The sequence below is a fragment of the Chrysochloris asiatica genome, unplaced genomic scaffold, assembly GCF_000296735.1.
Source record: "Chrysochloris asiatica unplaced genomic scaffold, ChrAsi1.0 scaffold00053, whole genome shotgun sequence".
In the NCBI taxonomy this organism is placed as follows: Eukaryota; Metazoa; Chordata; class Mammalia; order Afrosoricida; family Chrysochloridae; genus Chrysochloris; species Chrysochloris asiatica.
The window spans coordinates 12,244,857-12,270,654 of NW_006408571.1; the positions used below are offsets into that span (position 1 = coordinate 12,244,857).

At 44.0% G+C, this 25,798-nt stretch overlaps 2 protein-coding genes across 3 annotated transcripts in view; both read left to right on the forward strand.

The window, feature by feature from the left end:
• The window catches only part of UNC13B (unc-13 homolog B (C. elegans)), a 224,666-nt gene extending 207,559 nt beyond the window's left edge, over positions 1-17,107 (forward strand). Inside the window, exons 24-40 of one of the 2 annotated variants that reach the window (XM_006863074.1) lie at positions 1,704-1,831; positions 2,451-2,536; positions 8,329-8,455; positions 8,693-8,789; positions 8,990-9,133; positions 9,426-9,503; positions 10,043-10,120; positions 10,359-10,447; positions 10,683-10,835; positions 10,957-11,080; positions 11,160-11,216; positions 11,384-11,464; positions 12,519-12,666; positions 13,937-13,993; positions 14,824-14,916; positions 15,239-15,398; positions 15,558-15,865. In XM_006863074.1, coding sequence (XP_006863136.1) covers positions 1,704-1,831; positions 2,451-2,536; positions 8,329-8,455; positions 8,693-8,789; positions 8,990-9,133; positions 9,426-9,503; positions 10,043-10,120; positions 10,359-10,447; positions 10,683-10,835; positions 10,957-11,080; positions 11,160-11,216; positions 11,384-11,464; positions 12,519-12,666; positions 13,937-13,993; positions 14,824-14,916; positions 15,239-15,398; positions 15,558-15,843 — 1,986 coding nt within the window. In that variant the 3' untranslated portion in view covers positions 15,844-15,865. Of the gene's footprint in view, positions 1-1,703; positions 1,832-2,450; positions 2,537-8,328; positions 8,456-8,692; positions 8,790-8,989; positions 9,134-9,425; positions 9,504-10,042; positions 10,121-10,358; positions 10,448-10,682; positions 10,836-10,956; positions 11,081-11,159; positions 11,217-11,383; positions 11,465-12,518; positions 12,667-13,936; positions 13,994-14,823; positions 14,917-15,238; positions 15,399-15,557 lie in introns of both variants that reach the window. The other variant, XM_006863075.1, reaches the window with a different exon arrangement.
• Positions 17,108-18,800: 1,693 nt separating this feature from the next.
• Positions 18,801-25,798, forward strand: part of LOC102814823 (probable phospholipid-transporting ATPase FetA-like) — a 154,219-nt gene continuing 147,221 nt past the window's right edge. The window contains exon 1 of the mRNA XM_006863170.1: positions 18,801-18,861. Within this exon, the coding sequence (XP_006863232.1) occupies positions 18,801-18,861 (61 nt within the window). The remainder of the gene's footprint in view (positions 18,862-25,798) is intronic.

Below are 25,798 nucleotides of genomic sequence, written 5' to 3' on the forward strand. Positions count from 1 at the left end.
CTTTCTGCATCATTCAATAATTTGCCCAGAAAATCCTTCAATAACGAAAGTCGAGCCTTGAATTTTTTCTTCTGTTCCCCAGCTTGAGAAATGCTGAGCGAGTTCTTCCTTTTTGGTTTTCTGACTCCAGATCTTTGTACATTTTGTTGTAATGTTTGACTTTGTCTTCTTGAGCTGACCTTTGAAATTTTCTGTTCAGCTCTTTCCTCCTCATATAATAAGTAATAAATGGTGGTGGTTGGCAGGATGGGGGTGGTACAAAGGATACGTTAGTGTGTTAAGAGGCTGAAAGATGGGTCATATAATGAGGGACCTCTGTGTTAAGCTAAGGTGTTTGAACTTTATGGAAAGCTGCTGAAGGACTTGAAGCCTAGGAATAACATTGAGAGTTTTCCTGTAGAAAGATAGTTGACATTTGCAGGAAAGGTGGAGTGCAATGACTGTCAAATACTACTTAGGGGCATTTTGAATGATAATGGTAGAAAAAGTAAAGGGAAGAGATGCATTTTAGTGATATTTAAAAAGTCAACAGGATGTGGATTCTGCCCTACTTTCTAGTAACTTCCTGGTAACATATGCTCAGCTGTGGTGCCTTTTGATGAAATACGGTATCTCACATAAGAGACCTATCTCTGCCCTACTGGGGAGCTCCACTTTTGCCTTTCTCTTTTTGCTCTGTCCCAGTGGGAGTTAATGCCCATTCCAGCCTTTCTGTGACCTCTACTTGTCCACTTGTAGAACAAGGAGTTGCTGCTCCATTCCTCAGAGCTACCATGGTAGTCCCTTGCTTTTTCTCTACCAAAACCTTTTCTTATTAAACTAGACAAACAACTTCTTAAACGTAGAGTTTCCCTTTAATTACATTTAGGGCTCAAGGGAAGTCCCACCCTGCTAAAGGTATGCCAGTCTGAATACTAGCTCTGTTCAGTGTCTCCTGCAAAATTGGAAAGACCATCTCAAAGCTGAGATGTGTATGCACTGCACAGACCTAGAGCGGGGCAGTCAAAGGAGGGGCATCACTAAAAGAGGACCACTGCCATTAGGGGTCACATGGAGTCCTGGTATGGCACTGTGGGTTAATGCGCCAGACTACAAAGCTGTTTGAACTGCAAGGCCAGTCAGTGGTTCAAGCTCACCAGCTGCTCCTCGGACACCCTATACAGGGTCTCTATGGGTTGGAACTGACGATGGCACTTCACAAGTGGTCCTGGTAAAGTAGACAGTGAAAAATAGACCCTCAATGAGATGGACTGATATATTGACTACAATAGTGGGCTCAAACATAACAATTGTGAAGCTGGTACAGGACCAGACAGTGATTTGTTCTGTTGTACTTAGGGTTCTCTGACTCAGAACCTACTTGACAGTATCTAACAACTGCCTAGAAAGGCTGCTCACTCCAGACAGAGTCACTATACCCATAGCAACTAAAAGAACAAGGGATAGATATACCTTTATGCCTCCTGACTGAATTAGCAGATCAGTGCCCTAGAGTTGGGGAGAGAAGTTCTCAGGGATAGATTCTTTGTGTACAAGGGACCTCCTAATAGTCACCCATTTGATAGAACCGAGGAAGTCTTGTGGAAGCTACGTTCTAGGAGAGAAAGGAGTGTGGAGAGGGGGAAAGAAAGAGCAAGATTGAAGACATGCTCCACATTCTACTCTGACCCTAAACTCTTTATCACTGTCTCCTCTGGAACAAGAAGCAGGAGCTACCTCCCGAGGAACAAGGGCCCAGTATTCGGAACTTGGATTTCTGGCCCAAGCTCATCACACTTATTGTGTCAATCATAGAGGAAGACAAGAATTCCTACACACCTGTTCTCAACCAGTGAGTAGCATCCCACGTTGGCCAGTCTGGTTGATGGTTGTTCTGTCCATGTGTCTAACAGTCTCTTTCTTTCCTATCTCTATATGTTTGCAGTGCTACATCTTCCTCCTGTCCGTTCGTCTGTCCCTCTGTCCCTTGTAACTGTATGGGTAACTGTTTCTGGAGACAGGTGTGAAACATAATGGGGGGCCCTGCCCAGCCTGAGCCACCCTCCCTGGAGTGAGAGGCCTCTGGACCTGGGGCTACCATAGGTGCCCCAGGGGACCCAGAGACCATGTGTGTATGTGTCTGTCCACTGTGAAGGAAGTGGGTCTTCTTATAGTTCACCCTTTTGCCCTTTCTCCTGTAACTATTTAGCCTGAGTCTTCCTTCTAGCTTCAACCCTTCTACCCTGGGTCTTAATTCCATGCTTTCTAGGCATCCTCTCCCCTGGGCCCAACTTGTTTGAAGGGATCCTCTGCCCTTTCCCTTGTCCTGCCACTATCCCTGAGCCTTTTTCTTCAGATTGAGCATAGCCTTGTTTTCTAGGCTTCTCCTGTCTTTAGTGTGACCTCATGTTACCCTTGGAATCAATTGGTTCTTGCCTTGTTCTCTGACTATGGCTTCTTCTATCATCTAGGTTTCCTCAGGAACTGAATGTGGGAAAAGTCAGCGCAGAAGTGATGTGGTACCTGTTTGCTCAAGACATGAAATATGCACTGGAGGGTAAGGGTCTGTTCAAGCCAGTGGGCTGCTGGGCCCCTAACCCAAACACCTCATTCCCTGTCCCTTTCTTCTCCAAGTTTTGGGTGAACAGTACAGTGAGAAACTGGAGGGCTTCTAGGCATGGTAGATAGTAGGCCTCAGGTGGCTTTGAATGGGAAACACATCAGCCGAAGAATAACACAAATGTCTGTGTGGTCGTAGGTCCCTCCTTCCAACTTTAGAGTGAGTGTCACAGCTCAAGACTGTACAAATCCAGATGATCCACTCCCATGCTGAGTGCTCTCATGTGGTCTCCCAGGTGAATGGTCTGGCAGAACTTCTTTACGGTTCTAAAGAATCAAGGAACCTTAAATACATAGTTATTTTTTTTTCACATTGGGGACTGCTTGGTTTTGGGTTCCTTAAAAGCTGCTTTGGATTGGTATGGTAGAGCCAGAAAGATACTCCTTCTCTCACCTCTTTGGTAGAGCAAGACCACAGACACATTACTGTTTATCTCATTTATTAAGTTTATTTTTTTATTCACGTCTTACCCTGGTCCACACTCGCAGATATATCACATCTTTTCAAGTGCACTCGCCTGGCTCATCTCTTTAGTCACACTTCTTGTTTGTTTACATTGGTGTATCTTCTCAGTCTGTCAAAATAGATCTAGAAGGAGGGAAAGCAGTCTGAGACCAGGAACAAAGTAATCTAGGTTTGTTAGATGGCTGGAGTGGTAGGGAGAAATAGGTAACCCTCAAACTCTTAAAAGCAACTCTGGTATCGTAGTGGGTTATGAGTTGGGCTGCTAACTGCAAGGTCAGCAGATTGAATCTACCAGTTACTCCATGAGGCTTTCTGCTCCTATAAAGATTTACAGCCTTGAGTGATATTAGTCAATAAGAAAAGAACAAAGATTGTATGAGACCACTATTATGAAAACTCAAGAAAAGGTTTTCATACTAAATAAAACATTCTTTGATGTTTACTAGGGTAGGAGGGAAGGGAGAGTAATTCACTGGCTAGAGGGTAGGCACATGTTAACTTGGTTGACGGAGAGGGCAATACACAAGAAGCAGGAGGGCAACATACAAGAAGAGGGAGGGTAGCAGAAAAGTGATGCAGATAGGTGAAGACATAGGGAGGTATGCAAGGACTAAAGGGGATAAAGGTAAATAGTGATGTAAACACAACCTTGGAACAGCAAGTGTTCTGTGTGTAGGTACCTGGACAGAGACACAGGCTGAATGGGTATAAGAAGAAGAGTGGAATATTTATATATTCTACAAACATATAAGAGTTTGAAAGGGTATATGGACATGGGTAATCACAGGGATGAACTGAGACAATGGTTGTTGCATGGAGGGGATTTCAATCATTGAGATGAAAAAAGGGTATGATTTGTTGAATGTAAAACTGATTATCTTGTTTGTAAATCTTCACTCAATTAACAATAAAAAGTTAAAAAAAATTTTTTTCACAGCCTTGGAAACCCTATACAGGGTCACTATGAGTCAGAACCAATTCCACAGAACATTCCTACCACCACTAGACTCTTAAACTCTTGAGGTTTAGAATTAGTATCTTGAGATTTAAAGGGATCTTGAAGAACTGTGTAAATTTGAGACAACTACAGGCTGGACATATGTAGTCTATAATTTAGTCCCAGAGCAGTGGCTTCCTCCTGGCCACACTGAATCAACCTGATAAGGAGGTCACCTGTCCCCCTCCCCCAGGCAGCATTCATTGAGCTGATGGGTCATGTGTTTCCAGTTCCTGAAGAATTGCAACTCTGGTGACATAAGTATCTGTGAAAAATTAATTAACTCCACAAGACCGGTAGTGTGAGGTAGAGCAGGCTTCCTCAAATGAAGCCATTTCAGGAGCTAACTGAAAGGGGAAACCCCAGGCCAAACTCTGGACCTTATACTTGTTGTTGTTAAGTGCCGTCAAGTCTGTTCCAAATCATAGCAACCCTTTATAGGATTTCCAAAGAACAGCTGGTGAGTTTGAACTGCCAAGCTTGTGGTTCAAACCTACCTTGCGATCCAGTGTTTAATCCCACAGCGCCACACCAGGACTGTCAGCTCTTCAGTCCTGGTGTGGTGCTGTATAAGATGCCACTCCTTGGAAACCCTATGCAGGGTTGCTATGAATTGGAACTGGCTTGACAGCACATATTAACAACAAAGTTAGCTCTGCCTTTATCTGGCGTACATTGAGGTTCTACATGAGATTTCTTTTGTTTAAAACAAACACAGACAAGCTGAAAACTCCTGCTTTAAGAGACAAGAACCAATGTTGACCTCCTTCAGATCTCAGTTCCAGTGTGACCTTGGAACTACTCAGTTTCCTTGAGCTTCCATTTTCTCATTTGTAAAATGGGATGGTAACAGCATCTATTTCGCTAAGCTGGTGAAACAGATGAAGTAAATGAGATATGTATAACATTTAAGTAATATTTTACCTCAGTGGAAAATGGAGGCAGCTGATAGACATTGAAAGGAAGGTGCAATAGGACCCAGTGATTGTTGGAATTTGGAGACAAGAAAGAGTGAAGAGTCTGGGGACCTGAATGCTACCTCTGACTGTGAAGTTGAAAACACAATCTGTCTTAGTTATCTAGTGCTGCTATAACCAAAATGCCACAAGTGGGTAGCTTTAATAACAAGGTATTTATTTTCTGACGGCTTAGAAGGCTAGAAATCCAAATTCATAATGCCAGCTCTTATTGTTGTTAAGTGCCATGGAGTCAGTTTCCACTCATAGTGACCCTGAATATGGTTTCCAAGGAGCAGCTGGTGGGTTTGAATTGCTGACATTGTGGTTCATAGTCCAGTGCTGATCCTATAGTGCCACACCAGGAGTCCAATGCCATCTCTAGGTGATGGTTTTCTTTCTGGGTTAGCTCCAGAGGAAGCTTTCTTGTTTGCTTGCTTAATCACTTTTACATATCAAAAGAAATTGACTCAAGATCCTAAATGAGATTATAACAACAGGCATAGAGGTTGGCATTTATAACACATTTTGTTGTTGTTGGTAAGTGTTACCAAGTTGGGTCCGGGTCTGACTCACAGAGACCCTATAAAGGGTTTCCAAGGAGTGGCTGGTGAGTTTGAACTGCCAGCCTTGTGGTTCAAATCGAGCTTGTGGGCCAATGCTTTATCCCACATTTTGGAGGGACACAAGTTAATCCATAACACTATCATTCACCAAATATTTTTTTAAATCTAATTTATTGAGGTATAATTTATATGCTTAAAAATAGAAGCATGAGTAAGAGTACAATCTAATGAGTTTTGACAAATAAAAACATCTGTGTAACCACCATTCCAATTAAGATATATAATATTTTATCATCTAAGAAAATGACCTCATGTCCCTTTACAGTAAATCCCTACTCATCCATCAGGTATTTATTATCTACTTTTTGTTAGGCACTGACAGTCTAGAGAATGGATTTGAGGGGAAATAACCTGTTTAGAAAGGAGCTCTGGTAGTGTAGTGGTTACGAATCAGGCTGTGAACCGCAAGGTCAGCAATTCGAAACTACCAGAGGTTCCGCAGGAGAAAGATGAGACTTTCTGCTCCCGTAAAGATTTACAGCCTCGGAAACCCCGTGCAGGGTCGCTATGAGTCGGAACCGACGCCACAGCACTTAACAACAACCACCTGTTTAAAAGCTGTAGTAATCTAACCTGTAGTAATCCAGATTGGAGATGTGATAATGAAACCTAGGTGGGTTATAGTGCTGCTAGAAAGAAACTAATAGATCCCCAAAATATTTCAAAGATAAAGTCAGCTGGGATTGGTGATTTAATTGGATGTGAGTAAACAGGAAAAAGGAAAGCTTGAAGATGATGTTCAGCATTGAACAGGAGATTAAGATAATTTAGTATAGTCTTACTCTCTTGTTCACTTTGAGCTAGATATGTTGAGATGATGAAAGATGAGGACTAGAATTCAAAACCAGGCAAAGTGAGATGCTCTTTCAACATGTTACATAGCTATTGCCAGAACCAATGGGAGATTTGGGGGATATATCAGTAAAGGAACAGTTGAAATCACAAGATTGAAAGAACTCTTCAAGGATGAAAAGTAAATGAAGGGGAAGACAATGGAAATCAGGGGGCTGGAGAATGTTATAGATAAATGATTGCCACTTCTGACAGATTAATTCCCACCATCACCAATACCTCCAACACCAGCCTCGTGCAATTTTGCTGGAACATGATTCTCTGGGATTTGTTAGAATAGTTGAAGGTGCAACTAGTGTTTCAACGTATATCCTGTTGGGGTTTGTACCATCAAAGTTAATGTAGAAACTGGGGTTTGAGGCCAGGATGCAGAGAACAGGTTCGGCAGTGAAAATGAGAGCTATACACTATACCTTCAGGGTCTACAGAAGAAAGTATTTAGAAAGTGCTGGAGTGATAGGGCAGCCTGACCATACTTCCAGTGGGTTGGTGAACAGAAAGGCAGGAACCCTCCACGTGGTAACCTTTTTGGATTAGTTCAGGTTCACATCAAGGGGTAGAGTAGACACAACAGGGCAATCCTTGAGATGATTCTTCTGATGTCCCTGATTTTTCACTTTTTGTTGGTCATTGGTGCTCTGCTGTCATTTGTATACAAAAAGTCTTCTTTCTGGGTTGTAAGAACTTTGGGGTTTTGTTTCTTTTTTTCTCTTGTACACTGCTTCATAGAACAGATTGCAAATGTAACTTCAGGTTGAAATGGCACTGTCTGCAGTGCCAGGAGATGAAATTCTTAGGACTGGGAGTCCTTTGAAGCTGAACCTGGGCTTCCATTCTTGCTGCACTGATATACAAGGGTCTGCTGACCCTGACTGGATGTTTTGTCTTGACTTGGAGAAGTATCATCCATAATAACTCAAATTTGAACAACAGGATCCCCAAAGACACTAGCCTTTCCTTTTCTCTTGTTTAACACCTCCTCCTTTGCTTTTACATTTACATTATATGTCAGTACACAGTTAGCCTTTATTATTCAAATTGATGCTTCAACTAAAGGCAGTGCATGAAGAGATTCTGTGGGTGTAGCCAGGGCTCTAGGCTCAGTGAAGGCTGTGGGGAATCTTTGTCCTAGATTTTCCAGAAGGCTGTGGTGATTCAGCTGGATGATCTTTTAAATCCATAATGTGTCCCTCCAATTTTCTGCAGCATGATGGCCATTTCATCTGGCTGTGTTTCTATGGTTTCCAATCAGACTATTCTTATTTGCATACTTCTCAGAGAGTTCCTTTTTTTCAGTGTCTCAGCTCTGCTCTGGAGCCCTTCAGTTTACCTCAAGATGCTCTTTCTGTCAGCTGGGACCCACTTTGGTTTCCTCTCTCTTTCAAGTTGTCATCGGCCCATTCATTTCCCTGTGCAACTCATCTCTACATTTAAAACCAGTCTGAGGAACTCGCCCAGCCACTTGGATAGAAAAGCCCTGGAAAACAGTAATCCTTATCCAGTCCATGGCATTCTACCCTCTAGCTAGCATTAACACTCTATCCCTTTCTCCTCTTCTTCACTAGGATCCGGTGACCTCACTTGGTACTTCCAAAAGCTAGAGCAGGAAGTCTATAGGCCTATCTGGCCTATAGATGAAGATTTGGGCCAGGCTCTTGAGAGTTACTGAGCACTGTACTAGGATGGGGAGATAGTTGTGAGGAGGAGGTTGGGAATCACTCCTGTTCTAAGACATCTGACAGAATGACCTGACCAGATATGCTGCCTTGGGATAACTCAGGAACCATGGCCTCTGCTGCCAGAATCTGACCTAGCCTTCTTCCCCATCACTAGAGCATGAGAAAGACCGACTTTGTAAGAGTGCTGACTACATGAACCTGCATTTCAAAGTGAAGTGGCTTCACAATGAATACGTACGGGATTTGCCTGCCCTCCAGGGGCAGGTGCCTGAGTACCCAACGTGAGTTATTATGTGGGCACTGATGAGGGAAGGGGAGAGAATCTCTTTGGCTTGGTAGGTGGACACGGGCCAGTATCCTTAGTTCAGTACAGCACGTCTGTTCTGAGCATTATTGTAAAAAGAAAAAGGGTCAAGCCATGTCCTACCTTCAGAAGATCCCAATATGATGATGATGTCAAGCACAGGTTATAAGCCAACAATTAACTTCAACCCCCAATTCTTCTTCTTTGGCTACAGTTGGTTTGAGCAGTTTGTACTACAGTGGCTGAATGAGAATGAGGATGTATCCCTGGAATTTCTACGCGGGGCCCTGGAACGAGATAAGAAAGATGGTGTAAGTGGGGAGCTTGGACTACACAGGAATCAGGTCAGGACTCTAGCAATTAGCTGTCTGCAAAAATTCCTGGTTTCCACCCTTAGGGAGGGCCATTGAAGGCCACTGCTCTGACTCTACCGGGTATGGCCCTTTTGAGCCTTAGAAGCTTGGGGGAAACAGCAACTGAGGATAGTGACTCTATGTGTGGCCTTCCTTAGTTCCAGCAGACGTCAGAGCATGCCCTCTTTTCCTGCTCTGTGGTGGATGTCTTCACACAACTCAACCAAAGCTTTGAGATCATCCGGAAGTTGGAATGCCCAGACCTTAACATCCTTGCTCACTATATGAGAAGATTTGCTAAGGTGATCATGACTCTCCCTCCCCCTTCCCCTTGCTGACACCAGCACCACATTCACAGACCTGCGCTCAAACTCTCTTCGAGGTGGCCTTCAGGTAAAGCCTAGCCTTACTCCAGTGTCCATTGTGTGTGTCGGGCAGATAGATGAGTCTGTTTTACAGCTGTTCTGGGATTGACAGGGAGCTTTGTCTCTTACTGTGAGATTCCCCCTTCACCTCCCTGTTACTGATGAGAGGAGGAGCCTTGCGCTAATACCTAAGGAATTCTTCTCCTTTCCTTCTCTCTTCTCTTTTTAGACCATTGGGAAGGTGCTGATGCAGTATGCAGACATTTTATCAAAAGACTTCCCAGCTTATTGCACCAAGGAGAGGCTGGTAAAGTTCAGGCCCTGGGGCCTTTAGAGGAAGGGCATTTGAAGCCTTTGGTGTGATGATCCTAACTTCTGATTCCCATCAGAGCTTTGTTCCCTGGCTCATCTGTTCCTCTGTTTACCTAGTTGTCTATCTGGTTGTGCTGAAGTCCCTTGGGATCTATGCCACAGAATGATAATAACTTTACCAGGAGGTCCTCTTGAGTCTCCTTTTAGTACTTTATTCTCCATTCAGCTAACCCTTTGTTTAGTCTTTTTTTCTTAAGTGAAAAAAAAATTAAAACATTCAAAATTATACAAGATAATATCATGAACACCTGTGTACCCACCACCCAGCTTAAAAACCAAAACATTTGCTTCTAGTCTTCATTCAGGAATTTCCAGGATTTACTCCTGATCTCAATGCTCAGAGGGAGGCTTATGTGATCTGTGTGGTGAATTCCCTATGGCTTTCAGCACAGTGTGAGAAGGGGAGGGACTCTGGGTTAATGTGTCCCTGTGTGGGAAAGACCCAAGATTCAGCAGCTCCAACTGTCTCCAAAGCCCTGCATCCTGATGAACAACATGCAGCAACTGAGAGTCCAGCTGGAGAAAATGTTCGAAGCCATGGGAGGCAAGGAGGTACGCCTTAAGGGTTTGGTGCCTCTGCACCTATGATTTTCTCTTTATTTCATAACCTCCTGGCCACAGAACTCTAACCTCTCTTGAACTAGGAAGGCGCATGCAAGGGCATGGGGTCTGGATTGACTTGGAATATTTGAATAGGCGTAATAAATGCCCTAGGAAGAATGGGGACATAGGAGGGGAGAAGAGGCTATAAGAGGACCAGCTCAACAAATCCCACCTTTTGTGGATACAGTTGGACCCTGACGCTGCAGACAGTCTGAAGGAACTTCAGGTGAAACTGAATACAGTTCTGGATGAGCTCAGCATGGTGTTTGGAAACAGGTCAGTGGTCCCAAAATATAATGGACCTGCCAGTCTTCAAGGTCATGTGGGGTCCATGACTAGTCCTAAAACCCATCCCTCACACCCATCCATTCAGCTGCAGTGTTTGGATCTTCCCTCTACTCCCTTCTGGAGCCGCACCATGAGCAAGCTGGAGTGGGGCCAGATGGCTGATGCTGCTCTGGGGCAGTGTATGTTTGGGGAGGGGAAGGCTGCATTACGGGTGCATGTGTAGTTTCCAGGTGCGGATTGATGAGTGTGTTCGACAAATGGCTGACATCCTGGGCCAGGTTCGGGGCCCAGGGAATGCATCTCCCAACGCTAGGGCCTCAGTGGCTCAGGATGCAGATAGTGTGCTCCGGCCTCTTATGGACTTCCTGGATGGCAAGTGAGTATAACCTTTAAGACTGTTCTGTGGAGAGAAGGCACGGGGACACAGACAGAGGAATTTCTCCTGGAGGGGTACTTCAAAACTCTGGCCCTAGCCTCACTGTTGCCTGGGCTTGCAGCCTGACACTCTTTGCCACTGTGTGTGAGAAGACAGTTCTGAAGCGTGTACTGAAGGAACTCTGGCGCGTCGTAATGAACACAATGGAAAGAATGATTGTTTTACCCCCACTCACTGATCAGACGGTAAGGACACTGCTCTCCACTTCCTGCTTCCTGATCAAGTTGGCGTGTTCTGCCTTTGTCTGATCCCATTTCTCCCTAGGGTACTCCGCTGATCTTCACTGCTGCCAAGGAGCTGAGCCAGCTTTCCAAACTCAAGGTACTCTGTGCATGGGGTCCTCCTGACAGGCATGGTTCCTCGGAGACCATGGGGAGGGAAATCTGAGCTTTGAAAACTGAAAAGGAGAGGAGCATATAGCTGTAGGGACAAGGCTTTCATGACATTCCCAAGCTATCCTTAGACTGCTACATTCTCTGGTGTTCCAGGACCACATGGTGCGAGAGGAAACACGGAGTCTCACTCCCAAGCAGTGTGCTGTTCTTGACCTTGCTCTGGACACCATCAAGGTAGAGACCTCCCCGACTCTTCCAGATAATCTTATACCATAGCCACTAGGAGCTGGCATGCTGCTCTCCCAGACTAGGTGTCCTCTAGTCTCTTGCCACTCCAACAAGAGTGGTTTTTGTGATTTATTACTTTCTCTGCTATATCCATACTGCTTCCTTCAACTTTCCTCTAAGACCGGCTTGAGAGCAGCCAAAAAGCACCTCTAGTGATTTCAAATGACTCACCATGGACCCAAGGCACTTTTTCCTAGGTCCTGAGGACAATTCAGTTCAGGTAGTTTCTCATTGCTGTTCCTAAGTGTTTCCCACTGGGAATTAATCTTCCAAATCTTAATACCCCAGATCTGGTTGACTTTCTTTTCTCCCACTGAAGTATAAATCTTTTGGTGTTTCAAAGGATTTTCCTTTACCACCCTTTCATTCAATCACTCAGTTGTGGAACTTAAGACACCAGGCACAGTTTACTACGAAGGATACAGAAAAATTCAGATTAAAAAAAAAATTCAGAAAAAATCCTAACCTTAGGACACTTATAATTAGGTAAGAAAGTAGTGAGGCAGATACATCTGAACTGTGATTCAAGGCACTTGGGAGAGATACAGCATAGGTACCAAGTTTTCTTAGGGTTCAGAGGAGCAAAAGAGCACTCCTGGCTAATTTCCCTGCCTGAATGGCTTCTATCCCATATCTTTGCCTGCCCTAACCGTTCTTCAAACGTCACTGCCAGAAACTCTTGCTGAGCAGCTCCATAGCCTCTACCACTAAACAGCCAAATAATACAGTCTTGTGTGACACTTTATTGTGCAGTACTTGTCTTCATTTCATTCACTCTATGCCAGAGTGAGGATGCATAGTTCACCCCGAGACTATGACTTTGGCTTTCTGATGGTATTCCTGATCTTAACTGTTTTAAAAGGGCTTTGTGCCTTCACTGTTCTCTCCCAGCTTCTTCCACACTTCATTGAGCCTCTGCTGAAACGTGATTTCTCTGAGGACAGTGTTGGAGAGCTGCCATGTCTGTAAAGGAATGAGCACATGCTCTTTTATCTTTCAGCAATACTTCCACGCAGGAGGCAATGGACTGAAGAAAACCTTCTTGGAAAAGAGCCCAGATCTACAGTCGCTACGCTATGCCCTGTCTCTGTACACACAGACCACAGACACACTCATCAAGACTTTTGTGCGTTCCCAGACAGCCCAGGGTAAGCCCCAAGGGCTTTGGGCCCCAGCTCCCCTCCCTGACACTTCTCTACACCGAGGGATTTTGTGTCCTCTAGTCCCTAGGGTGACTCCAATTACTTATTCAAACAGATCCAGTTTCTTGAGAGAGCCTAATGCTTAGTCCCTATACCATACTGATACTGGACCCCACCACATACCTACACAGACAGAAGAATCACAGATGCCTGGGAATTGTACCCGAGACTTTTCTCCCAGACCTCATCTGGACAGTACATGTTTATTGAGCTCAAAGAGTAGACTCTGTTGGTATGCATGAGGAGAAAAGTCTGCGATGAAGTATTGGGTGGTTGGGACAATCGTGGTTTACACCTTTGGAACCTTTGGCTGGAAGCTGTAGAGAGAGAACAAAAGACTCTAGAGTGTCAGGAGTGACTGAGGCAAACTGTGGGAGTAACTGGAGGGAGGATGTAGTTCCTGAGGCACTGTAGAGCACTGGCACACCACCACCACCAAGTCCATTCAAAAGCCTATTCATGGACCTCTGGGTTAATCCAGAAAAGCTTTTTAGAAAGGCTGAGCTTTAAGCTAGATATAAAGATGAATTAGACTGGGTATATAAGTGATAAGGGCAGGGGTGGGTACTTTCAAGTAAGAATTGTGGATGCAAAGAGAATGTGTATGTGTGCTTTTCTTTTTCTTTTTAAATGTTTTATTGTGAATTATGTGATAGTTTACATGGGAGAACATAAGCTTTACATTCATCCTATGGTATATCGTTTCATTGCCATGGTTACAATCCCCTCCATGCATCATCAACCAACCAAAGGGTATATCCTGCAAGCCTGCCCCCCAGTCATCAGCACACAGCCCGTCTCCCTCTCTGGGTCTAAAGTCTCTAGCCTCTCCATCTCTCCCCGTCACCTTTTCTGCCTCCATCTCTGGCATCACTGCTTCTCTGGGTAGGGTCCCGCTCTCCGCTCTTCTCTCTTGGTGGTCCTAGGGACCTCTGCTCCTAGACTGCAAAGTCAATCTGCCTCACTGGTCTGAAACATCCTTGGTCTTTTCTTCTGCCCATGATCTGGCTGATCTCTACGTTTAATTTGCAGCATCAGGCACTGACTCAGCTCTTTGATTCCTCTCTCTACCCCACACCTATCTCTGAGCTCCTCAGAATATGTTTAGTATGTAGAGCTGCTCTGAATGGCTGTTAACTCCTTAGACTTCTAACTGATTCTTCTTTCTTTGTTCTGCTGCTGCTACTACCTCTTGACTTGGCCTGTGCTCATTCAGTACATGATGGGAAAGGTATTAGGTTTACTGCTAATGAGGACATTCGACCAGAAAAGGGTATGTTATATACTGTGTAACTATGACTCTAACATGGACTCACACTGACTCCTGGGAACTAGAATAATCTCTATGTTGGAGGGTGGGGCAGGGAACCCGGTGTCAAAGTTCAGAAGCTCTATCCCAACTTTTAGAGATGAGAGATGTTTTCTTAGCGCCCAGGAAAGGGATCTAACAATTGTTCTGCCTCAGAATCATCTGCTCCTGCCCAAAGAAGTTTTACATGGTATGCAGAGTAATGGTGTTTTCCCAAAATAGAGTGGGGTCTCTGCTCAAAGTTGCCTGCATATTGGCTCCTCTCAGAAATTGGAGTTGGGCAGTTATTCTGTGGAGGTGTCCAGGTTTGAATAGGACAAAGTACTTTCTGAGCAGAGCAGCCTTCCACACAGGTCTTCTAGAAATCCTGGAGGCAGGCAAAAGGGTGCTTTCAGCTAGAAAAGAACCACACTGTTCCACTAAACACACCATAGGGCGGACATAGTTCCCAGACACAACTACAGCATGACTGCACTGCCTTCCCAGCATCTTTCAATGAAAAAGTCTTTAGCCAAGAAGATGAGCGATATGGAGATCCTGAGAGATTCTTGGGTTATTTTTGTAAGAAGTTCTGCCTAAAAGGTTATCAGCCTAACTTTATTATAAGACATAACCTCATTCTATCTTCCCATTTTTTTCCCTTCTCCAATTGCCTGCTTCCCTGTGGTTACTGTGGGTCACATTGGTTCTTGCTTCAGGCTGTAGGGTGGTAGCCTCTTAGCCCCTCAGTTTTACCTGGAATAATTAGACCTGGAATTTCTAGTGGGGGAATCATCAGTCCTTTTGTCCCTCAGGATCTGGTGTGGATGATCCTGTGGGAGAAGTCTCCATTCAGGTGGACTTGTTTACACACCCTGGTACTGGGGAGCACAAGGTTACAGTGAAAGGTGAGTGGTGTGGAGAGTCCGGCTTTAATTTTGTAAGAAGTTCTGCCTAAGAGGGTGTCACCTAAGTTTGTTACAGAACTCATTCTTTTCCACTCCCATTGCCAACTTCCCTGTAGTTACTATGAGCCACTGCTTCTTGCAGTGCAGGGTGGGAAAGAAAAGGAAAGGTCTCTGATGTTTCTTTGTCCAGTGGCCATTCTCAGTAGTCAAGGCAGAGACTCTGAATCCCAGCCTTCCAGTTCAGCCTTCCTCCAAACAGAATGCTGCCTGGGGCTCAGGGAAGATCTGGTGGGGTCCCTTACAGGTTTCCTTTCTTTGGCAGTGGTAGCTGCTAATAACCTTAAGTGGCAGACAGCGGGTATGTTCCGGCCCTTTGTAGAAGTGACCATGGTTGGCCCACACCAAAGTGATAAGAAGAGGAAGTTCACAACGAAGTCCAAAAGCAACAACTGGACCCCCAAGTACAATGAGACATTTCACTTGTAAGTTATGGGGTGAAGGAGCTGCAGGACTTGGGTGGTTGTAACCTGGAGGATGATCCCTTAGAGGTGAAGGAAGGGTGGGCTGGAAGGCAGGCCACAGTGAACTCAGTTGAATGTTCCCTCAGCTCTGCCTTGCCATCTTCCACCCTGTGCTCACAGCCTCCTGGGAAATGAAGAGGGGCCTGAGGCCTATGAGTTGCAGATATGTGTGAAGGATTACTGCTTTGCCCGAGAGGATCGAGTGTTGGGGCTGGCTGTGATGCCTCTGAGGGATGTGACAGCCAAGGGCAGCTGTGCCTGCTGGTGCCCCTTGGGACGGAAGATCCACATGGATGAAACAGGCATGACCATTCTTCGGATTCTGTCTCAGAGAAGCAATGATGAGGTGGCCCGAGAGTTTGTAAAGCTCAAATCGGAGTCACGTTCCATAGAAGAAGGGAGCTGACCACCTTTAATCCCCTGTGCCAACCAGGCAGCACCACTTCTACAAATCAGAGCCAATGAGAGTTAGCTATGTAGCCAGCTTAGGGTCCTCATAGTCAAGAGGCTGGCAACTTCAGTTAAGGTGATTTAGGTAAAAAATCTGGGTGACGGTATGGTGTTTCACAGAAAGGGCCATGAATCCTGACCAACGGGCCTGTGGTGCTAGGAGCTGGGTGTGGGGTTACCACATAGGGAGATTTCTCATAGAGAGATGAACACAGTCTTGAGAGTGTCAGTTGTTCTTGGTAGACAACCCTCCACCCCACGCCCCATCTCTAACCATTCACCCTACCTTATCCAGTTAGATGCATACGTGCTAATCACTAGAAGAACAAGTTGGTAAGTCCTGGAGCTTGTGCTTGGCTGAGTGGATAGTCAGATGAGCCGACAGTTATCACTTGAGCCCTGTAGTCTACAGTGGGGTGTGGCCAGGGCTGGAACACATGAATAGAATTCATACTATCCCTTGAGCAGAGTCCACTGGTTTTGTGTGGCTCTAGTGAGAACAAGGCTTTGAAACTGAACAATATGCCTTCCAGAAATGAGTTGTGCTAACCCATATCCCAGATTATATCTGTCATGAGTAGAAGTAGGTTCACATGGTGCTTTAGAGACCTCAGCAGAATATTTGTTGGAACCCACACAGTGGAGCCACCTGCATAGGAGCTACCTACCTCACTCCTGTATGGCAGAGGAGTGATACTTCAGGATGTAGGAGGCTCTTCTTACATGTATGGACCTGAAAGGGCCAGAAGAGAGGGCTGTATTTCTTTCTTTGATAAGGCCCTGAACAAAGCCAAAAACTGTGGAAACCAGTCTAGAAAGAGTCCCCCTCAACTTATGGCCTCTGCCTTTTGACTGTCCTCCACCTTTGGACTCTCTCCTTTTCATCTGGGTCAGCTGCTGTTCCCTTCACAGCCCTACAAAAGGAGCTTGGAATCTGGCTCTTTTTGTGCAGGATGGATGGAGGGAGCCTCAACATTCCCTGGAAGGTCAGAGAAAAACTCTGTCAGGGGTTGTATGAACTTCCCAGGCCCTTGCTCAGAGATGTGACACAGTCTTTGAATTTCCTCCACAAGCAGCCTCCTGGACTTCCTGAGGAAATCAACATTGTCCACAGCTGTACTGGCCATTACATGAAACAAGAAACCAAGCATCTTTGCTATTGTTAAATTATTGTATGTGCCATGTTACAGGAGATTATAGGCTAGTCTGTAATAAATTATAGCAATCTCTGGAGTGTGATAATGTACTGCAGTGAGGAAAACGACAGAAATGACTGTCCTACATCATGGTAGATATCAGGTCAGGGGCCCTGTGCTGCTTCCCCCTCCCTTTCTATCTCTAGAGCAGCACCCAGCAGTAAGAGCAGCTGTTGGGCTAGCATCATGACCTTTACCTGAGATCATCAATTAACAGAGACATGGCACCTACGCCATCAACTATGAGCCCACATGACCTCTCCCTTGGAATAGAATCATTGGTCTAATCTAAGGCAGACCACAGCCTGGCTGTGAGGACAAGGCTGAGGCCTACTGAGGAGAGCGGTACCCCAGGGCATGGCAGAGGGTAGAGGATTAGGTCATTTCATTCAAGCTCTGTTCAAGGAAAAAGTGCTTGAGTAGCAAACAAAGTAAAAGTGAGGCTTCTCAATCACTGGATCAGAAAAATGGATGCAAATAAAAACCCAGGGAAGGTAATTAACTCCACCCACCACCTCACCCACTGCCATGAGTGGACAGAGTAGAAGGGTTTCCAGACTGTAAACCTTTACGGGGGCAGACAGCCTCATCTTTCACCTAGTGGGTTTGTGCTAGCTTGGTTAACAGCCAAAGGTATAACCCACCGCACCACCAGGACATGTCCCTCAGTTCCTTACTTCCACTTGCATGCTAAACAAATCCTTCCAATTCAGTTGCTCAACAATTTTTAAAAACTTCTTCCTCTCCCACCTCCTCTGCCAAACCAGTTGCCTTATATAATTTTTATCTCAACATTGCCTCGAATCCATTGTCTTACCTCAAGTTCCCATTACAACTACCACAAGTGGAAATAGTGGCTTTTAGTTCCCCTTGTCTGGGTTACTTCTGTGGTCCTCTTCACACACTAGTATTGTTCAGTTAAAAAACTGTGTAGGGATTAACCTGAGATCCTCCCAAAATACTGCAGCCTCACCACCTAGCTTCCCATCATCCTACAGCTATAATGTATCCTGCTATAGGTAGTGTAGTGGTTACGAATCGGGCTGCGAACCTTAAGGTCAGCAGTTCGAAACTACCAGCCGCTCCGCGGGAGAAAGATGAGGCTTTCTACTCCCATAAAGATTTACACCCTTGGAAACCCTGTACAGGGTCGCTATGGGTCGGAACCGACTCGATGGCACTTCACAACAACAACATAGCGCTATAGGATCAGCACTGGACTGGGAACCACAGGTCAATGGTTCAGATCCACCAGCTGCTCCTCGGGAAGCCTATGAAGGGTCACTAGGAGTCTGAACCGACTTGAAGGCACTTAACAACAACTACAGTTAGAATAAAGTACTGCCCCTGCAGTTCCCCAAAGCAAAGCATGAACTCACCCCTCTGTGCCTTTGCACGCTGCGTTTCCCCTTGCTGTAATGATGAGAAGCTGGATCGGCTTTGACATCCCCTAGAAGCCTTTACGACCCAACCAACCCTAGCCCCTCGCTACAACATACTATATGTTTGTTTCCCCTCAGCTTAGCTTTTGTGGGGACTGAGTATTTCCTCTTTGCTCCTCCAGCGACCAGCACAGGGGTGCGCCAGTATTTTAAATGCAGGTAAATGGGCACGCTTTCTTCTTCAGGTAACCAAATGGGGACTGGCTCGCTGAAATGGGCGGGGTCAGGAGCGAGTTCACGGGCGGAAGGGGGCATGGGGAACAGGAAGAGGCGAGATGAGAGGAGGGGCTCCGCTCTGCGGCGGAAAGCGAAGTTCTGTGGCGCCTGCGCAGAAAGGTGCGTTAAGATGGAGGTCTCTGAAATCGACGGCTGCACAGCGACGGTGAGCAAAAGGTGCCCAAAGGGGGCGCACTAGGAGAGGCTATCACCACCCAGCATTCATTGACGAGAGCCCATACTCCATATTTCTAATATTAATACTCTTCCCCACACTTCCAAATTACTGTCCATCGACATACTTTCTTACAAACTGTACTTCCACTACTCTCCGGGGGTAATGCCCTGCCCCATACTCCTTGTGTATGCAGGCTTTCAAGACAATGGCAGGGAAGATACATTTGCCCAGGTACCTAGCAAAGAGTATCCCGTAAACAACTCACAAAGGGTACACATTTATATAGTTCTCCAGTTGAGGCAAGTCCTTACTACTTCAGGGAGTTATCCACTTTTCCAGCTCTATCCAGATTCTCTAGGAAACTATACACTTGCGTTCATAAATGATTTAAAAGTGACATTTTACTGCCCTTATAGATCAGAAGACTACTTCATAGGAAAAAGTCAAATTCTGGCTGGCTACCGATGATTTGCAACAGGCTTGCACATTTGAATTAGTTAACTTTTAAAAACCAGATTTCAATTTTTTTTTAATGCAGATTTTTAGCTACTTTGAAAAACTGAAAGATCTGTTAACTCTTAGTTCACTTCCTCACAAAGCAACTGTTTAGTTATCGACAGATACCAATTCATTACAGATTCCATCACTCCTTATTTTCCTTCACAGGACTTTGCATCATTGTCTGGTATCTAATAGGTGTTTGAGATTATGAGCCTTGATGTACTACTTTTGGTTATTTTCTTAGTAGCAGTGGTTGTGTGCCACCGAATTGGTTCTGACTCAGAGCAATGCTGTATAGGGTTTCTGAGGCTGCAAATCTTTATCAGAGGAGAAAGCCTCATCTTTCTTCCCCAGAGCAACTGGTAAATTTGAACTGCTGACCTTGTGGTTAACAGCCCAGGTCTTAATCCACAATGGTTCCAGTGCTCCTATCACAGTAGTATGAGCTCCTAATTGAAAACAATTCAAAGAGGTTGGATAGTCAAAACATACTATGTTGTTGTTAAGTGCTGACAAGTCGGTTCCGATCCATAGCGACCCTGTATAGGGTTTCCAAGAAGCAGCTGGTGAGCTTGAACTGCCAACCTTGCAGTTCAAATTGCTTTGCAATATGGCAAATTAACCCACAGCGCCACACTAGGACAGCTACTGAAATCAAGAGGGAGAAAGATGAGACTTTCTGCTCCTGCAAAGATTTGCAGCCTCTGAAACCCTATACATGGTTTCAACTTGACAACAGCAGCAACTGTAATTAAGACAGACTGGTATTGGTTCAAGGATAGATACATACTAGGGATTTCAAAAAGTTTGTGGACATTTTCCATTATATTCTAATTCCATTTTTCCATGAATTTCTCGAAGCCCCTTCATAGACCCAGCTATCTATGGACAACTGATTTTTGACATGGGGTCAAAGTCCATTCAGCAAGGCAGAAAACGTCTCTAGTAAATGGTGCTGGCAAAGCTGGGTATCTACCTGCAGCGAAATGAAACAGGACCCATACTTCACACTATACACAAAAAATAACTCAAAGTAGATCAAATACCTAAATGTTAAACCTAAAACCATAAAATCCCTGGAAGAAAACTATAGGACATAACCTTTTGTAAAAATAGGATGACAAACAAAAAATGCATTAATTGTTGTTGTTAGGTGCCATCGAGTCTGTACCGACTCTTCGCGAACTTATCCACAGCAGAATGAAACACGCCCCATCCCGGGCCAATCTCACTATTGTTACCACGCTTGAGTCCGTTGATGCTGCCACTTGGCCAATCCATCTCGTTTGGGGTCTTCCTCTTTTTCTCTGACCCTCCACCTTACCAAACATGATATCCTTCTCTAGCGACTGGTCCCTCCTGACAATATGTTCTAAGTATGAGAGACGAAGTTTGGCCACCCTGGCCTCCAGGGAGCACTCTGGCTGAACTTCTTCCAAAACGGATCTGTTGGTTCTTTTGGCAGCCCATGGCACTTTCAATATTCTCCTCCAACACCATAACTCAAATGCGTCAATTCTTCTGCAGTCTTCCTTATTTACTGTCCAGCTTTCGCATGCATATGAGGTTATTGAAAATACCATGGCTTGGGTCAGGTGCACCTTAGTCCTCAAGCTGACATCTTTGCTCTTCAACACTTTAAAAAAGGTCTTGTGCAGCAGATTTGCCTAATGCAATACGTCGTCTGATCTCTTGACTGCTGCTTCTGTGAGTGTTGATAGTTGATCCAAGAAGAATGAAGTCCTTGACAACTTCAGTCTTTTCTCCGTTGATAAGAATGTTGTTTATTGGTCCAATGGTGAGAATTTTTGTTTTTTTGACATTGAGATGTAATCCATACTGAAGGCTGTGCTCTTTGATCTTCATCAGTAAATGTTTTAAGTCCTCTTCACTTTCAGCAAGCAAGGTTGTATCATCTGCATATCGCAGGTTGCTAATGAGTTTTCCTTCAATCCTGATGCCATGGGTTTTTTTTCATAGAACCCAGTGTCTCGGATTATTTGCTCAGCATACAGGTAGAATAAGTATGGTGAAAGAATACAACATTGTCGCACACCTTTCTTAACTTGAAACCATTCAGTGTTCCCATGTTCTGTTCGAACAACTGCCTCTTGGTCCAGGTACAGATTCCTCATGATCACAATTAAGTGTTCCGGAATACTCATACTTCACAATGTTGTCCATAGCTTGTCATGATCCACACAATCGAAAGTCTTTGCATAGTCAATAAAGCACAGGTAAACATCTTTCTGATATTCTCTGCTTTCAGCCAAGATCCATCATACATCAGCAATGATATCCCTCGTTCCACGGCCTCTTCTGAATCCAGCTTGAACCTCTGGAAGTTCTCTGTCAATGTATGCTTGCAGCCATTTCTGTATTACCTTTAGTAAAACTTTACTTGCATGGGATATCAAAGAGATTGTCCGATGATTTCCACATTCCAGAATAGTAGAAGAATAGTCTGAATAGCAGAAGACAAAATAGATAAATTGGCTCTCATAAAAATTAAAAACTTAGGCTCATCAAAAGATTTTATAAAGTACGTAGGCAACCTACAGACTAGGGGAAAATCTTCAGAAATACTTATCTGTTAGTGTTTAATCTCTAAAATCTGTAGAAAACTGCAACAACTCAACAACAAAAAGTCAACCCAGTCACAAAATGGTCAAAGGATATTAGCATAGAGAACATCCAAGCAGCTAACAAACATGAAAAGATGTTCATGATCATTAGCCACTAGATACAAATCAACACTACAATGAGATCTTACCCAGGGTAAAATGATACTAATCCAAAACAAAAGAGGTAACAAATGTTGGCAAGGTTATGGAGACACTGGAAATCTTACCCATGCTAGTGGGACTGTAAAATAATAAAACCTTGATGGAAAACAGTATAGCACTGTCTCAAAAAGCTAGAAATAGAACTACCTTATGATTCTGCAATCCCATTCCTAGGTATGGCTGTGCTTGTATGCCACCAAATCGGTTCCAACTCATAGCAACCCTGTATAAAGTTTTCGAGGCTGTAAATCTTTATGGCAGCAGAAAGCCTCATCTCTTGAAGAGCAACTGGTAGATTTGAACTGGTATCATGTGGTTAGCTGCCCAGCTCGTAATCCAATACGCTACTAGGACTCCTTTGTTGTTAAGTGCCTTTGAGTCGGTTCCAATTCATAGCTACCCTGTATAGGGCTTCCAAGGAGCGGCTGGGGGGGTTGAACTTGTGGTTCAACTTGAACTTGCAGTCCAGTGCTTATCCTACAGGACCACAAGAGACATAAAAATGACATGAATAGACATGTGTACACCTCTGTTCATTGTAGCTTTATTTATAATAGCAAATACTTGTAAATGGAAACAACCAAAGTATCTATCAACAGATGAATGGATAAGCAAATTGTGCATATGTACAACAGAATACTATGCAACCATAGAAACAATGATGAGTCTACAAAAAACTTTATGACATGTAGGGCATAATGCTAAATGAAATAAATCAAAGATATAAGAACAAATATTGTATGTTCTCTTTCTTACAAAACAAGAAGATCTATACATATATACTCCTGGTGTGGTGCTGTGAGTTAATGCGTTGGACTACAAGGTCAGTGGTTCAAGCTCACCAGCCATTCCTCGGACACCTTATACTGGTCACTGTGGGTTGGAACCTACTCGACAGCACTTAACAACAACAATATATATATATACATACACACATACACATATATATGGAGACCAATGTTAATTGGTTGTTACTGGGAGGCGTATGATATACTTTAGATCATAGAGACATTTTTGTGTGTGTGGTGGGAAAAGTGGGTAGAATGAGTACATAGTAGATGGGTATAGACAGGCATATTGGCATATGCCATATGGATGAATACAGGTGTGTACATTGATGAGGTATAGATAGACGTACCTATGCATGTTGCTGTTGAGTTGATTCCAACTCACAGTGAACCGATATGGTTTCCAAGGCTGTAAATCTTTACAGAAGTTGGCTGCCATGCTTGGTGGGTTCAAGTTACTGACCTTTTTTTGGTTAGCAGCCAACTGCTTTAACCACTGCACTTCTAGAGCTCCTTGGAAATATCTGTTGTTAGGTGACATCAAGACAATTCTGACTCATAGCAACCCTGTACACAACAGGCCGAAATGCTGCTCAGTTCTGCTTCATCCTCACAATTGTCACACTTGAGCCCATTGCTGCTGCCACTGAACCAGTCCAACCCGTTGGGGGTCTTCCTCTTTTTCGCTGATCCTCCACTTTACCAAGCATGATGACCTTCTCCAGGGACTAGTCCCTACTGACATGTCCAAAGTATAAGAAACAAATTTTGCCATCCTGGCTTCTAAGGAGCATTCTGGCTGTACTTCTTCCAAGACAGATTTGTTTGTTCTTCTGGCAGTCCATGGTACTTTCAATATTCTTCTTTAACACCATAATTCAAATGCATCAATTCTTTTATGGTCTCTCTATTCATTGTCCATCTTTCACATGCATAAAAGGTTTGGGTTAGGTGAACCTTAGTCCTCTTTGTTCCTGAGCACTTTGAAGAGGTCTTATGCAGCAGATTTGTCTAATGCAATATGTTCTTTGATTTCTTGATTGCTGCTTACATGAGTGTTATGTGTAGCTGTGTAAATACAAATTTATGGGTGCAGACACATTCACTGAAGACACAAATATGGATACGCCATAGATATAACCAAACATCCTCCAAGATTCATTTTCTAAGTTTGAAAGTTTAGGACTATAGTCTCATGGGACAACTCAGTCAACTGTCATAGTTTACAAAAATCATGATCTGCATTCTAGTTAAGTGAATAGCCTTTGGGATGTTTAAAGCTTGGGAGTAGCTATGTAAGACACAACTATAGATCTCTGTTCACCATGACGGAAGCAGAAGGCAAACAAAAACTCAGAGAAGCAGGAAGTCTACTGGAGCCACAACTTCATCTACTCTGAAACCAGAAACACTAGACAGTGCCCTGCTCCCAACACTGGCAGAAACTGACCAGATTCATAATAGGTTATCCTTGTTAGAATGGGAGAAAAAATATGGAGAAGAAAAAGTCAACAGATGAAAAGTAGACAACAGAAGAGTCCCTGAGACACTCTTTAAGCTAGAACTGAGCCTATTTTCTGAGATCACCTTTTAGAGAAATAGCAGACTAGCACACAAAATAAAGGATATTACCTGTAAAACCAGTGGTCTACTTAAAAACCATGAATATGAGACCAAAAGGCCATCAATTAATGCAAAAGGAAACAGGAGAAGATAAGGGAGCTGGGAAGCTAGAACACTGCAAATGGAACAAACAGAACACAAAGAAAATGTTGACACACTTTGATAAATGTAATTAATATCACTGAACAATTTGTGGGGAAATTGTCAAATAGAAATATAACTTGTTGTATAAACTTTTACTAAAAACTCAATTTTTTTTTTTAAGAAGCTGGATATACCAGGGGGCTTAAAAATGTTTGTGGAAAAAATAGCATTAAAAGATAATGGAATTTTTCCACAAAGGTTTTGAAGCCCGTCTTTGACTCTTGGTAGCTTAGTGGTTATGAATCGGGCTGCGAACCTTAAAGTCAGCAATTTGAAACTACCAGCTGTTCTGTGGGAGAAAGATGAGGCTTACTGCTCCCATAAAGATTTGCAACCTTGGAAACCCGTACAGGGTTGCTATGAGTCGGAACCGATTCCCTGGCACATCACCACCACCACCAATGTTCTGATTAGAATCAGAGATCATTCTAGTAGCTAAAACTCAGGTTGGACTCTGTACTGAAGTGGTTTTTGTAAGAAAATTCAAACAAAAGATCTCTAGGTGGCTCCCTGGTGCTTTGGTCTTGAAGAAATCCAACATAACTCTCTTGTGAGGTCAAGTCAACGACCCAGTGTTACTTGTTTCTTTTATAAACATCTCATTATAAAAAGGCCGATAGGTCAGAATTTTGACAGTAGGTTTTTGTTTTTATTAAATAAAAGGTCCTGGTTCTGATCTGTACAGGAAGTGATGCCTCTAAAAAGCGATCACCCTTGCACCAGAACACACAGGTGGTAACCTTCCTCTCTGAAGGAAACAACAGTCCTCATATTATCAAGAGCAAACTGCTAACTAGGTTGGTGGTTCGACTCCTCAAGAGAAAGATGAGACTTTCTGCTACTCCAGAGATTTACAGCCTCAGAAACCCTATACAGGGTTGCTATGTGGGCAGAACCAGCTCGGTAGCACTTAACAACAACATATCATCAAGAGTAGGGCTAAGTCTGCAGGCTGTACCAAATGAGAAATACAAATTATTTTTTCTATCTCTAAGAGAAGTACCTTTAAATAGTGTTGTGTGTGTGTGTGTGTGTGT